Consider the following 16,774-nt stretch of genomic DNA (forward strand, 5'->3'; position numbering starts at 1 on the left):
AGAAGAGGAAGAACAACCGACTCGAAAACAAAAGAAACAGCAACAAAAACAACCAAGATGAAGATCTGAGACAAAAGAAAAAAGTGCAAAGCCAAAGGTCGATGAGAGCAAAAAGAAGACAGACGAAGACACGAGTAGAAAAGACTGGGCTTTCTTTATATGATGTGAAGAAACTTGATAACCTCTATTTAAAAGGACCTGCGTCATTTGGAAACGCAAAACGACTGCAAAATTTGAGTAAATTATATATGAAAAAAATAGAAATGTATCTGGAAACGAAACCATCCTTCACCAAATATCGTTCACGTCGCCTCAGATTTCCAAGGCTTAAAGTGATTGTTAACGACCTAAATGAGATCTGGTCCGTAGATCTAGCATTTGTTGATAAACTTGCAAAGTATAACAGTTTTGTAAAATACCTTCTTGTTGCAGTTGACTGTCTGTCAAGATATCTCAGAGTTGAACCACTAAAAACAAAACATGCTACAAAAACTGCAGAGGCTTTCACAAAGATGATCAAACAAAAGCAACCTAAAAAAGTTTGGGTCGATGATGGTCCAGAGTTCCTCGGTGCTTTCAAAGCCCTCTGCAATAAACGCGGAATTCATTTATACAGTACGTTCAGTGAGAGAAAGTCTGCTTTTGCTGAAAGAAATATACGTTCCCTCAAAAATATAATATACAGATACTTAGAAGAAAAGTGGAGACCTATTCATATCTAGATAAACTGGATTCATTTGTTAAAACTATCAATTCTAGAGTTAATCGAACAATCAATCTTGCTCCAAACAAGGTCACGAAAAAAGACGTTCCGCGACTGGTATCGTTGATTGCGAAAAGAACATATTCTCAAAAACCAAAATTCTTTGTCGGTGATCTTGTACGAATACTGAAAAAAGAGGATACGTTTGGAAAGGGCTACAAACAGTCATTTACAGACGAGGTTTTTGAAACTTCGTCTATCCCAACATTGAACCCTCCAACGTATTCTCTTATCGAAACCGATAAGGAAATTATTCAGGGTAAATTCTATCAACCCGAACTCCAATTAGTGCTAGAGTCGCCTGTGCAAAATGGCAAGTAAACGTTTCGAAGATGAATTTACGGTACATGTAATCTCCTCCGCTTCGATGGAGATCTTCGATCAAAACACATTGGCTTCATTCAGGAGATTTTTCAATGATGAAATACAACTGTCGGGAGACTGGAGAGTAGCTTTGAGTGAAATTATTTTTCCAACAAAAACAGAGCACATCACAAACGGAGTCCTAATTTCTTACAGTTTAAGTGGTTTAGAAGATCACCAACGGAATAGCTCTGGATCTAATGTCATATCACGTCCATACAACGGTGAGCGATTAGCTTTCATGCCAGGAACTTTTGATACTGTGCCACAGTTGCTAGCTACCGTTAAAGGAACTGTTGGTTTACCAAATTTTTCTTTCGGAGAAATTAAAAGTTCCGGTAAATTTGAAATTGTCTTTGGAAAATACGAGGGAATTACGTTTCCAAGCGATGAAATTCCTAGCATTATTGGTTTCAAGGGCACTTCTGATGGACGAGGAACACACATTGGTTATAAAATGGACACAATTGCAAATAAACTGATGAAAAAAGATGATACTAAGGCTTTTATGGGTGACTTTCCAGCTGATCTGTGCGCCGGAAAACATTTGATATTCATTTATACAAACATTATTGAGCATCAATACGTGAGCGATGCAAAAGCACCTTTTTTGATTCAAAACAACCTTTTTTGATTCAGTCTTTGATTCAAAACAACGATTGAAAAACGGTAGCGTCTGCGAGCTTGAACCAACACACAGAATAGTTTTTTCGAGTTTGGACTACAAAAAACTTCTCTCAAATACAATTCAGTCAATTTCTATAGAACTACGCACCAAAACAGTTCAATTAGTCCCTTTTTCCGGGACCGGAAAAATCATTTTGACATTACAGTTTAAAAAATTTGGTGAGTAAAAGCAATGGATTCATACTACACCAATCAAGCATCTGCATTGCCTTATTTTTCTGGGCACTATAGGCAAAGAGGTAGCGGCTTTGGAGCTTTAGCAAGCGGTATCGGAAGAATCGCTCTACCTATTGCCAGAAAATTTATTTTACCAGCAGCAAAACGAGTTGGAAAAGAACTTCTGTTACAGAGCGTACCAGAGTTAATGGACATTGTCAGTAAAAAAATCTCCAAAACAAGCGCTGAAAACACGATATCAAATACAGTCAAAAAGCAAACAGGAGGCTCATTGGCACTGCGAATGAGACAAAGACGAATGAATCGTAGACGATCTAAACGTTCAGGTTCAAAAGCGAGAAAAGGTAGCAAAAAAAGAAAGGTATTCATTTCAAAATACAAACAGCCAAAGAGAAGTCGGCCGGATTTCTTTGCCAAAGTTAAAGATGATCGGTAATATGTTACCAACAGAGGCAACACATAGTTCCTTGGATTTATTCGAAAAACGAGCACTTCTTGTAACTTTTGATGGGAGCTTTTGTCAAAAAGTAGGACCAGTTTACAGTCCTAACGGACCCATGCTTGAGTTTGAGGTTGCCGGAGACAGAATTAATTTTATTGATCTGCAAAAAATTTTCCTGGAAATCAAATGCAAGATAGTTCAGGCTTCCGAAGCTGATTTAAAACATGATGCTAGAGCTGCAGCAGATGTAACCAAAACAGACGCTCCTTACTTTTGTAATAATGTTTTACATTCACTCTTTTCTGACTGTACAGTATCTGCCAACGGACTAAAAATTTCAAATACAAACGGAAATTATGCTCACAAAAGTTTCATTGAAACCGAATTTTCTCACAACAAAGACGCAAAGGCTACTTGGTTGGCTTGCCAAGGTTATTCGTACGAGGATAATCCTGGATCGATAGCAACAGCTGAAGTTAACAGACAAAATGCTTTGGTTAGACAATCTGCTGAAAGTTCTTTTTATGGAAAAGTGGCAGTAGATTTTTTTTACATGTGATCGACATCTTTTGAGTGGAGTCACATTGTAAATTTCATTTCGAAGATCTATAGATGATTTTGTTGTAATATCTGACGATGCTGGAAAATCAAGCAAAGTGAAAATTATAGAAGCTAATTTGTATGTGAGAAAAATGACATTGAACGACGACGTCGTTTCTGCCATTGAAAAAACTTTACTAACAAGCCTAGCGTCCTATCTTTACTTGGAAACTATAACAAAAACATTTCTGGCTTCTACTGGTTTGCAAAGTTGGAAACAGGAAGATGTTTTTAGCAGGGAGCCTATTCGACGTCTTGCCATTTGTCTTAACACAAATGAAGCTTTCTTAGGAAGCAAACAACTCAATCCATTTCATTTTCGTAAATTTAATCTGGAGCAGATATGTATTTATCGAAATGGACTCCCCGTTGCAGACAGCCCCATAAATACAGCTGACGTAGAACGCTTGTACTTCAACACAATGTAAGATTTAGCCTATATTGACAATGGACATGGAATAAGTTTGTCTGAATACCCTAACCAGTTTATTATGGTGTTTGATCTCAGCAGCACTCAGCAGGCGTTACATGATTTTTTTCACCCTGAACTTACCAATTGTTCAATTTCAATTGAACTTAAGTTTTCAGCCGCGTTGCCCAGTAATATTGAAATTTTCATAAATGGGGAAAAAGCAAGTACAATTTTTATCGACTCTGCACGAAGAGTTTCGAAAAATCATATTCTTACAAAATGATGGATGAAGATGAAATAAACAATCTCGTTCAAGGATGTAAACGGTTGAAGTACAAATTTCATGGTGTGTTTGCAGCTGACAATTTTCCGCTGCACTTATCTCAGAACAGTTTCATTATTGTGAATGTGTCAACTTCTCAATCAATTGGATCACATTGGATACTTATTTGTCCAATGAACGGAGATTATATTTTTGCGGATCCCTTGGGACAAAATCTAACTTCATATAAAAATTTGCACAATAGACTTGTTTCCTCTGCTGGTAATATACAAACTGTATATGAATTGCTGAGAAACCAGCCAATTCAAAAACCAAACTCAATATTGTTTGGCTTATTTTGTATTTATATTGCTCATTATCTTTTTGGTGGAAAAGAAATTGTAAAAATGAGTGATGTTGAATTGATACGTTTTGCGCTTCATATGATGCTCTAACACTACTAACATGATTTGATGAAATAATTTTTTTTTCAAAACTTTAATTTTTCTTCAAAAACTAAGTGTACACACAAAACATCATTGTCAATATCTAACTTTCCATACCACTCACAAAAACATCCATTATTTGACAAAAAGCACCAGAATGAGGACCATACAAAATGTTTTCAAATCTCTTTAGAGTTTCAGTTGATATCCGGTCAGTTTGTAATTGCTGATTCAATGTTTTCTCAGCATTATTCAGAGATTTGTAACCAACTATTCCACTTGGGCGGTAATTTTTGCTCAAGGCCCTGCTCAAATTTGGTAAGCGCTTCTGAATGCTGGTTGCTTCTCCTTTTGTCGGCGGAGCTGAACCATTGTATTCCACAGCTAGTTTGAGTTTTTCGAAAATCTCTCCAGTTGACTCCACTGTGGCTCCGTTTGAAAAAAAGTTTTGAAGGTTGCGTACAAGCAAGGAACTGCATAAAGCTTATTTCGTTTTAATATTTCCGTAGAAACGTCAGACACATCAAACAACACATGATAATGGTTAGAGGGTAACAATTCACAATAGCCGTTTTCAAAATGCATGCAAACAGCGTAATTCCGGGCAAACATTGAAGATGGTTTTTCTTCTGAAACGAAAAACCTGAAGTTTTTTTGAAATTGTTTAAAGTAAGCAGGTGAGCGCTCGTACATAGCTTCCACCATTTTCTTTACAATTTACTCTTGATCAGATAATTCGTGTTCGTCGTCTTTTTGCTTTAACTTTGGTCGTTTTGCCGGGGTTGGTTTAGTTGTTGAATCAATGTCATTTGAGTTTTGAGCAGCCGCTCGAATTTTTGGAGTTTTCTTTGACAATTTTTCAACCTCTTCCAAAGTCAGGGTTATTCTTTGTTGAAGTTCATAGTCATGTTCACTCTTTTTGAATAATTTGAGAAAGATACAAGTTCCAGTTCTTCCATATGTTTTGAGCGTGACTCGAATTAAGCGTTTTTCATTCTTAGAAACGTCAAAATGAGCGTCTCCAAACTCGGCGTCTTTTTCAGCTGTAAATGGCATTCTGATTTTGTTGAAATTTGAAACTTGTTCAACTGTTCTTCTTCAAGAAATAGTGTATAATGTCTCCCCTGGTGAAAGTAAAACTCAACAATTTTTACATGGTGCTAAAAATAGAATGGTTCAACTGATAAGAGTTTTGTAAAGGGCAAATATTAAGGAGAATAATTGTTTCATGGAACCGATTAGCGTTTCCACATGTGCTCATTCACACACATTGTACGTAGAGCAGTCCGCTTAGGGTCATAAAACAGGGTCAGACGGATTACATGTATGTTCATTTCACCATTCAGCGCTAATGTTTAATGAAAGACGCTTGTAACCTTAGGTTTTGAACAGTAAACCATGGAGCAAAACTCTTATTTAATAACTCTAACTGAAATAATTTCATTTGTTCACTTTATTATCAGTCATAAAACCCATGCCAAGACCACCACGACTAAGACAAATAAAACTTCTGTAGTTTTATGCTTTTCCAGTTTACCTACTAAGTTAATCACTTGAGTACAAACGTCCAACTCTTTAAGTTGTGAGCCGAATTCTGGTAACCCACTCATTCACTTTTTTACTTGCGATTGAATAACAGCAAACCAACTGCTCCATTTATTTCTTGAATTCTTTGAACTGTTTGTTTCAGTTTCTGATTTTCCCAAAAATACAATATTCACCAAAACTGAAATATCTAGAAATGTCTGATTAAATTCTGTGTGAAAGCGAAGGCTCCTGGGAACGGACAATTGCGTATCAAACTTTTTACGAAAATTTTACTGTCCTCATACAACAGAAAAAATTCAATGAGAAGGATATTTGGAATACCCAACAACATTGCATGATTCCAAAAATCTTTCTAAACTTTCTATCTCAACTTCCTGATAAACCGTCATCAGATTCGATCGAAGGATCGTACATCACGTCAGGTGGTATTATTCCACCCTCGAAACTGGAGGATCCTCTTGTGGCTTACGATATAGTTAACTTACCTGCTCCGGTCAAGACAATTTTGTACAAATAAGACTGTGATACAGTTCCATTTTTTGAGAACCAACTAGGTGTTACCCAAGCTTGCGATGATCTTGCTGACTTATGGGGGCTACCTCGATCACCTGAGTCGCCCTCAGCACCAACACCAGCAGTTACTCCAGCGATTGATCCGAGTCCAGCTGTATCACCAGCAACCAGCCTATCTCTCTGTGAAAATATCAAAAGTTGCATTAGCAGCTCTCAAGAAAATTTCAGTGGTCTATGGAGCAACTTGTCAGGTACTAACTTTGAAACTCCAATAAAAACTCAACACAACCAAGAAAATCAGGTTACAGCCAGCACTATTGAAACTACACCGGTGAACACAGAGAAACTGGAGACCATCAATTCTCCAAAGAAAAAAAAATCATCGACCCGTGTGAGAGAGCTGTTTGAAAACCCAGACTAACAGAAAACTTTCTTAAAACTGGAACAATTTCAGTTAACACAGTTATCTCCTACTCTTTGGCAAAAACATTAGAAAGTTATGTACAACACTGTATGCACTACTGGATTTTGTGGGTCAAAAAAATTTGATTTTTTTACAAAGTGAAAAGCAATAATTCCACATGTGAGCGGGTAATTGTTTTTAATATTGGAAGTATTTCATAAAGAATTTGTCAATATATTGAAACTAAAAGATTCAGTAGTGTCCAAATCTAATGTGTGTTGTGTTGAAGTTTCCCAAAAATTAATTTACTTGATCTCAGATAAATTTAAATTTCTTGTTTTAGGTTTTATAACAAGAGAGTTTTAACCAAATTTGGCTGAATGCAAGAAATTCTTAAATGTTCAAAACAGAAAACTTAAACGTACAGGTTATGTAATAAAGTAGAATTGTTTATAACTAGAGTCAATCGGCTCACTGTGAGCGAGGTTCAAACAAACGAATTTAATTTAAAAAATTTTGAAGGAAGAAGAATGAACAACAATAAATTTTCATTATTTTGGAAAAAAATATCGAAAACCAGAGAAAATATGTAAGTTATTCCATTTTTGAAATACCAATTAATCCTCGCTTAAAGCTTTCTACTAAAACACTTTGATTTCAATCAAATGACTCACTACAGACCAACTAATATTATAATAATTTTTGGGGAAATTTTAGTATTTTCGAACATTTTTTTGTGAAAAAAAGTCAATTTTTTGCATTTTTATGGTAAAATCTCAAAAACTTGATTAACGATTTTGAAAATTTTCTCTGAGCGCTCATGACATTGTGTTGGAAGTCGATTGGAAGCAATTATTTGTTCCTATGAAAAAATTTTTTCATAACAGACCATCAGCTGATTGTAGATTTTTTATGAAAAAATCAATTTTTTGGCAAATTTTTGGTAAAATCTCAAAAACTTGATTAACCATTTTGGAAATTTTCTCTGAGCGCTCATGACATTGTGTTGGAAGTCGATTGGAAGCAATTACTTGTTCCTAAGAAAAAATTTTTTCATAACAGACCATCAGTTGATTGTAGTTTTTTTTTGAAAAAATCAATTTTTTTGGCAAATTTTTGGTAAAATCTCAAAAACTTGGAAATTTTCTCTGAGCGCTCATGACATTGTGTTGGAAGTCGATTGGAAGCAATTATTTGTTCCTAAGAAAAAATTTTTTCATAACAGATCATCAGCTGAAAATTGTTTTAACTTTTTTCGTTGTATACAATTCATTGAAGACAAATCAACTTATCTGGAAACTTTGTTGACCATTTCGGTTACCCCCTAATAAGATACGGTTAATATTTTGTTCTTGATCTCACCTTCTTTAAAACTTGGGCAAATTTTGATAATCTTGTCAAGTAGCGCAGAGTTTTATTCAATATTTGGGATATAAAACATTATCAAATCTGGGAAATAAACAAATTGTTCATTGCAAAGTGGGCGTTGGAGAGGTCAGGCACAAATTCAATTGTATACTTGATCAATAGGAGTGTTCAAAATGTTTGGGAATTATATATAGGTTGAATATTCAATAAAACATACAGAAATTAAACTTTGGTTGAATGCTTAGGGAAACTAATCTATAAAATTGCTCAAGTTTATCATGTTTTGCGCCAACCCATATTTATAACTGAACCAGATAAGATATATAAGAATCTGATTTCAATGTTTGATACAAAAATGCAATAAAACGAAATTCACTGGTACAATTTTGAGCTAAGGTATTAGTAATTTCACTATTATTGACCTTTCAACGGAAGATAATGTTTGACATTTGATCTGTTTAGACGTTACTGGTAGCAGCGTGTAAATTTGTATTTCTCTAACTTTCACTTTGCTCCGTTGACTGTCTCTAAACGTGTGTGCGAACACTTTCTCAAAATACTTTTCAAATTCTTGCAAAATAAAACTCAAACGACGAGTCTTGAATACATTGAATCTTTGACAATTCCTATTGCTTCTGAAACAACCTTTCTCTAAACATTTTCTTTATCAAATTCAAACCAACTTTTATAAAACAATTTTCTATCATTATTTCAAATTTTATAAAGCAGTTTCTAGTTTAATTACCATTTCTTACAATCTTGATCAATTAGCTTTAAAAAACGACATAATCCCAAAATACAATCAATTCTGTCAGAATGCCTCTGCAATGCACAAACTGTCCGGCTCAGTTGTCTGATAGACGAGCACTGAACAAGCATTTGCTAAGGAAGCATGACATTCATCCAAACGTGCCCACGTTCAGCTGTTTCAGTTGTTCAGAACAAGTGAAAAGTTTGCCCTCCCTACGCAAACATTCACAGGTTTCTCATCACCAACCTATTCTGAAAGTGTATTATGCATGTCGTATGGGCTCTCAGTCAAAGTTTGACTTTGTCCGTCACATAAACAACGAACACGGTGTTTTACGAAATGGATCCAGTTGAATCGAGCCCCGCAACGCCAGTTGTCAGCTCAATCAAGGGGGGCATCAACTACTATGAACTTCATCCTACCAGTAACGATCTAGACATCATGGAATATTTGTTCAGAAAACGAAACGAGATTGAAGAAATCATCAGAAAACACACAAATCAGTACCCTTAAAAGTGCAACTGATGGTTGAGATGACCCTTCAAAAACCTGGAGAAGAAGAACCAGAAAAAGTCAGCGTCTACTTCAACACGAATAAAACAAGGATATACTACACAGGTATAACTGATACCGTTTTTGAGGAACTAGTGGACAACATAGTTTCGGTGCTGGTTTCTTTTTCAAGCTATGGAAGCGGATGGCAGCTGCAGACAATTGACAAAATCACGGTCAAACTGGTACGTTATATTCCAGTGAGGGGGAGCAGCTTCATACCTTTTCCGGATAACCATCCATTGAGGAGAGACTCCAATCTCCTCAACATACACAACGCAAATGATGACAAGTGCTTTCTGTACTGTTTCACTGCTGGGTATCATCTTGTGTACTTGAAAGAGAAATTGGAACCGCCTAGACTCTGCTTCAGACCCAGGACAAATATTTTGACATATAGCAGCGAGAACCCTTCAGCAAAGCAACCGATTGGTGAATTTGATATGCCGATGAGCCTGTACATTTCGAAGTTCGAGGATTTCAACGAAGTTCAGGTCAACGTTTTCAGGTAACCCCACTTCTTTGCAATAGTTATCCAAAAATCCACACAAAAAATTTTCTTAAAAAAAGAACCAGCTAATGAAATCAATTGATGCAAAAAAAAAATAAAAAAACCGTGTTCACTAACTAAAGCTCTCCAAAAAAAATTGTTTTTAGGTATGAGTCAAAACAACTGCTGCCTTTGAGACTCTCCGCTGGAAAAAACTATCCGTTCCTTCTTAACTTACTTCTACTCAGCAATGGAGAAACTTACCATTATGTTTTGATAGTAAACTTACACAAACTCATCTCAAAAATTAGTGGAAAAGAATATCGTGAAAGAAGTTATCTATGTCGAAACTGTTTCCACATTTGTTCTTCCATTGAATACTTCAACACATATCAGCAAAAATGTCTCGAACAAGATTCGCTAAAAATAACTATGCCTAGTTTAACGAAAAAGAAAGTGACATTCAAAAATTTTGCTGCGAGGTGGTTTTCACCCTTTGTAATTTAATTGGTCCTTGAATCATTGATAGTTCCAGTAGCAACAGTGAAAAATCATCCAAATGTCTCCAGTACTCATGCTTTAGAGAAACATCTACCATGCAGTTATTGCTTAATGGTCATAGAGCGAGGAAACCCTGATACCATACACTTTGACATCTATACAGGTCCTGAGTGCATGGAGAGATTTTTGTCCAAGATCGAGAAGCTAGCAAAATTCTTTTATCATCAGAGGAGGAAGTATCCCATCTTCATTGGAACACCACCGTCAAAAACTTTTCATACATGTTGTTGGATTTGCAATGTTCCCTTTGAAACTGATGATGAAAAAGTTCTGGATCATTGGCACTATCGGGGACAATTTCTGGGTTATGCTCACAATGAGTGTAACTTGAAGCGCAGAACACTTGATTATACGCCAGTTATTGCTCATAATATGATGAACTATGATCTTCATCACATTGTTAAAACCCTGCACTCCGCTTCAGCAAATGTAAAGATTGAAGTGATTCCGACGAACAATGAAAAGTTCATTGCTTTGAACTATGGCGTATACATTGCGACTAGAAGGCGAAAACGAGACGAGGTTGTTATCTATGAGTACTTACGATCCATTGACCGTTTCAAATTCATGCCCAGCAGCCTGAGTAAATTAGTACACACTCTGCTACATGACAAATTCACAATCTTGGATAACTTTTGTCGTGGATATAGTCATGAACAACGTGAGCTGCTAAAACACAAAGGAAACTTTCCTTACTCTTATGTAGATAGTTTTGACAAATTGAACGACCTCGAACTTCCTGGTATACGACACTGGAAAAACAGCCTGAAGGATAACAGCATCGACATAACGTATGCGGAACTTGATCAGCTGAAAAAAGTTTTCAGAGAATTCAATTGTGAGAACCTAAAGCAATTTCTAGAGCTGTACCTCACTGGAGGCGTTCTGCAACTGGCATGTTGGTTTGAAGAGTTGAGGTCTGTATGCTATAAAACATACTCGCTTGACTGCGCGCAATTTTACACAGCCTCAAATCTCTCAGGCAGCGCATGTCTAAAAATGTGCCAACCACAACTTGAGCTTTTGACTGACCGCGAGCTGCTTGATATGACTGAAAAAATTATCCGTGGTGGGGTAGCATCAGTATTCAGCTCAAGGCTAGAAAGGGCTAACAGTCCTTCACTACCCCACTATGATGAGTCAAAAGAACTGGCATCAATCATTTACATCGATGCAAATAATCTTTATGGCGGGGTTATGTTCAACTATCCACTACCTGAGAAAGCGTTCGAGTTGGTAACCGAAATAACTCTTGAGGACATTCTCCAACCGGACCTGGAATATCCGGATGCGATTCATGAGAAGCATTCGGATTTCCCAATCATTTCTGACAAACAACCAATTGACCCGTTGGAGCTCAGTGAGTACCAGAACTTGAAGACGTTGTTGACTTAACTAACCTCTCTGAAATGAGCGATGAGTCTGACCATGAGACTCCACATAAACCCATTATTTTGACCGAAGCTGAAGAAAGCGAGAGAGCTCACACCAGTCCCTCTACCAGCGACGATTACACGCCTTTGTCAGTAATCAAAAGGAAGAGAAAAAAGAAAATCAAAAGAAGAGAGGAGAGCAAAAAAAATTTACCCAGCACTAGTCGACCACAAATAATTGAGGAGGAAGAAGTTCAAAGTAATAGAGACTCCCCAGTTATTTCTACTAAACGCCAACGTATTGTTATTTATGATTCTGACTCAGTTTAAATAATACTGTTGCTTTGTATAGTTTAATTAGTACATCTTTAAAAGAAAGGATAGTTAAAAATATGCAAAGTAAAGTGTTAAGAAACTGTTTTCTTCAATTCAAAAGTTAAAAAAGGAAACGTACTTTAGAATCTCTGTCCCGTTTTCCTCCTGAAGAGGCTTCGCACCTTGTCACCCAAGCACTTTTTTTAAATGGTGCTCTTCCAATTCAAGTTTATAATAAAAGACCTCCTTACAAAAGGGACAGGTTTGATCGGGAACTTTACCAGTTGCAAGAGAACGATAGTCGTATAAAGGGTTGGGCTGGAGGTATGACTTGTGTTTTAAATGGGCTTTCAGTTCTGGGAGGAGAAAACAGATTTGCAACATAAAGTACAAAATTTTTTGTATATATCAGGGTGATGATGGGAAAAATGGGCGTTTTTTTCTTGATTTTTGTCAAAATAAATGTCACAAATTTTGCAAATATGCATTTCACTGAAGCATTGAGCAAATTGTATAGATTGAGCTCGTAGCGCTTTAAGTAGAGACTTTAAAATGGAGATTGAATATTTATAACTTCCAAACTTCAAGTTTCAAATCCTCATTTCTTTACTGTAGGCAAATAGGAATAGTTCCTGACATTCCATTACAAAATATTCCATACCACATTGACTCAGACAAGTTAATTCGGTCCCCAAATAGCCCCTTGAAGTCTTCCATTCACCGACAAATTTTGTCTTTAATCGTAATTTGAACATTTTCCCTCACTACCGCAATATAATTTCAAAGCCCCTAAAACATTCAGATTTGATTTTGTTCAACCATTAAATTAAATTTCCGCAAATTTAATTCCCTTTGATTCCGTTCCTCGTAAATTCCACACCGTAGACAAATCTTTGACAAGTCCAAACATTTCCCCGCTCTCCAAACTAAATAAAATCCCAATTTAAAGCTTTACCCTCAATCGCGCACAAAACATGAATTCAAAACCACCAAAACCCAGTTCCCAAGTTTCAATTTACATGAACCATCAAAATGAATTGGAAATAGCTGAAAAGTATAGTAATTTGCCTTACACTCTGAAAAAATTACAAAGATTTCACTTTTTCAGAGGTAAAATTTCTTGTAGGGGGGGGGGGGGGGTCCGGACCCCCCCTACAAGCACTAGGCAACTTACTATACTACTCATCTTCGAGAGATGAAGCCCTGAGGAAGGAAAATGATAGGCGGACGAATCACTGGAATAAAACTACTCTTTAGCTTACTATATGATACGAAATTTGTTTTACTTGTTAAGTAAAATTTTGCATCAATGAAACGCTGGAACATTTGAAAACAACATAGCGTTTTATTACATTAGTTGTCAATTTTGAGACACAAATTGATGGTATTTGGATTTGATATGTTTTTTAATGCTTAAGCTGCAAATCTCTTATCAGAAAAAAATTTAATGCCAATAAAGAATTAAATAATATTAGCGAAATTTTGGCGTCGAAGAAGATGTCACTGTTATGCAGGTATTACGAGCTAGCGCTTCAACAAACTATAGTGGAAGATCTTGTCCACCTTTACGTTTTTAATCCAAAATAAAGTATCACAATGAAAATCAGAAGGTCTTGATGTGTGGGATATGGCGAAAACGAAACGATCAATCTAATTGATGTACTTTATTTGGCAAATTTATACAATAAAAACATTGCAATGGGTTTTATGTGGTCGGCCTGGGTACTGGATCCTAATTGAAGATTGCATAATTCACCACCTGCCGACGGCAGATATTCTTCTTCAACTCGGTGAAAAAAGGCTTTCAAAGCTCCCAATTCTTTCAATATTATACTACTAACATCCGCAAATCTGACAACAAATGCGCAGCTTTTTGCCGCGTAAGGAAGCGTCGAGCACATTAATTTCTCTTGGAGCCTTTCGGTCGACCAGACTCCAAGCATGCAGTTCACCGAACCTGTTTTTGAGACATAAACTGATGGTTTGACGAGTTTTTCTGAGTTTGAACCTCCTCCCAACTTCAATCGATTCACTCCCTTAATTCCTACACCTGCACATCGTTCCATCAGCGCTCTCAAATCTTCCATCATCGCTCTTACCCGAAATCGTTTTTATCAGGTTAAATCTAGCCTCCATAAACCGCAGCCAGCTACTGACCAAACTATTGCCAGTCGTTTGAGAGCAGCTTGCCAGACGTTAGACCAACCCCGACTAGCAAGAGGTGGGTCAGTAGCCGGCTACGTTTTGTGGAGGCTAGCTTTAACCTGATTGTTATATATATATAAACCAGATGTTATATTATCTGATATAAATAGCTTTAATATTTCGAAGGCCATTAGATTAGCGAATAACTCTTGTTTACTATTCGAGTTAGTCGATTTAGGATTCAGAGCACCGGGAATATATCTCGAAGTACCGGGTTCTTGATTCATAAAACTGGGTTTATGCTTCGAATTAAAGGGACGAATAAGTGCCGCATATCTAACGAACCGCAATGACACCCCACACGATGTTCTGTGTTGAGTCATATTCTCACTACTTGACCCCCGCAATCTTTGTCAAACTTATTTATGATTGTTTTGCTTTGTGTGTTTCTAGCCCAACACAGCCATTTGTGGGTACAGATCTCGCAGCAGTAATAAACGAACCCTCCTCTGGCCTGGATCCCAAATTATCATCAATGCAACACTTGAAAAATCAGCTAAACGGCAAGTCTGAAAAATTACATCTCAAAAATTTCACCATTACTGTGAGCGTGTGCCTCCATTAAGATATGGCCGCAATCCAAGAATGTAAAGAATTGCTGAATGCATTACCTTAAACTGCCAGGGTCAAATTGGCACAGTTAAGGATACCGATTTTTTACTTGCGAAAATGGTTTTATTACCTCTTAATTGCCTGAATCTCTAAGATGCTCGGATTTCCACCAGATAATTAATACAATTAATACGTTTCCCTTGTATGGTGATAATTGCTCAAAGGAAGTTAAAATAAGAGTAAGAGTAATCCGATTTGAACTGCGCTCCCATGTATTATTCATGCAAAACCGGGATCTATTGTTTCGCCCCCCCCCCCCTCCCCCCAGCTTAGTGAGCATAAATTTTTTATGACCCCCAGGCACACGTGCTATTTTCTTACATAATGCATAGTGACGTGCTATATAACAACATATAATTTGTAACTGGGGGTCATAAAAAACACTGGGTGGGGGGGAAACAGAATAGATCCCAAAACCGAATGCACTTGTTGATACAGGAAGTTTTATTCACCTCTTGAATATGTCAACTCGACCATGAGAAGTTATTTCCCGGAAAACTCGGGTTGGAGTTTCTTTGATTTCATACAACGACAGTATTTAGTTTCGTACTGTCCACACTTGCGCACTTAGTACAATCCTAATATGAAACCAAAGAAATCATACCTGATCCTCTAAGGATTAAAAAGAGTCATACAACTATGTTTCTCCATAAATGTTTATAAATATTATTGACAACTCATCATTTTCTTACTCCACGGAATCACGCTGTGGTCCTCAAAAAAACCCAGCAATTCAATATTTATTCCAAAATTGGGTGCTAACAAATTTTCACAGCGAATAAACTTTATTCGCTGACTAACTAATAAGCTAGACATCAAATAAACTTTCGAAGACAGCGAATAAACTTTCCAACAGTACAGCTGACCTTTCTTCTTTTGGAACAATGATCGATTTTGCAATTATGCAAACACCGCAAAAAAATTTCATCGTTTTCATTCAAAATATGCAATGTCATTCAAATTGCAATTTATGTCACAAGTTTTAATAATATTCAACTATAAAGCCAAGAGCATATCAAACTAAATGAGCAAAAAGATACTTCATTGCTATCCCTAATGGAATGAGTTCATCTTAAAAAGGCAACGTTCTTCAAATTTTGTCTTGACTAGCGTCAAAGATTACATTAAAATGAAATCTTTATTGAAAATGTACTCGTTACTTATCAGCGACAAGCGCAGGACAAAACATTGGAACTGTCATCTACTGAAGGGGAGGGCACAACCATTCATGAATCGAAATCTCAACAAACCAGGTTTTTTCAGAGAAAGTAAGAGATTTTGATTTTATCCCCTTCAAACAAGAACAATCAAATTTGGTTCAGATTAGCAGCATCATTGGTAAACTAGAAAGTGAGGCAACCATACCACTGGACACAGATATCCATGCCTACCGTGGATCAATCACCAAAGAGAAAAAAATTGTCAAAAATTTTGACTGCAAAAAACTTAAAACTTTAATTCTTCAACACGGAACAAATATGGCTTCGAAATTACAAAACAGCAGCAATAAGATATTAGATGACATGCTCAGGCTTTTTGATGTATTGATGCCTGTAAAAATGAGCTCCAACTTGATGTTTTTGTAGTCACGGAGGTAGTACCGATCAAAGAAAACGACTTCAATTGACTATAAACAAATTTTTTGATGAGGTTAATGCTGCACTTAAAGAAAGATTGGAATCTCTTGGTGAAAATTTTGTGTTGATCAAGATGAATGAATTGAAACGCTCAATTCCCTCCTTCAACACAAAGATCAACCATTATAAATTCTTCTATCACGGCATGGTACATTTGAATTTCAATCATGATATTCCTTTCCTTAGAAATCATCTTCTACTGATTTTACTTCAAACATCTACTGGAATTTGTGACAGTAATAAATTTACCAACCGGAGCTATAAACTGAATAATCAATTTCAAAAATTTTAAGA

At 36.4% G+C, this 16,774-nt stretch overlaps 1 protein-coding gene across 1 annotated transcript in view; it reads left to right on the forward strand.

Annotated features, from left to right (window-relative positions):
* Positions 1 to 16,774, forward strand: part of LOC142349153 (uncharacterized) — a 60,385-nt gene that overhangs the window by 22,421 nt on the left and 21,190 nt on the right. The window contains exon 6 of the mRNA XM_075400568.1: positions 14,625 to 14,734. Coding sequence (XP_075256683.1) covers positions 14,625 to 14,734 — 110 coding nt within the window. The remainder of the gene's footprint in view (positions 1 to 14,624; positions 14,735 to 16,774) is intronic.

The sequence above is a fragment of the Convolutriloba macropyga genome, chromosome 11 (genome assembly GCF_964194025.1).
Source record: "Convolutriloba macropyga chromosome 11, txConMacr16.3, whole genome shotgun sequence".
Taxonomy (NCBI): Eukaryota; Metazoa; Xenacoelomorpha; order Acoela; family Convolutidae; genus Convolutriloba; species Convolutriloba macropyga.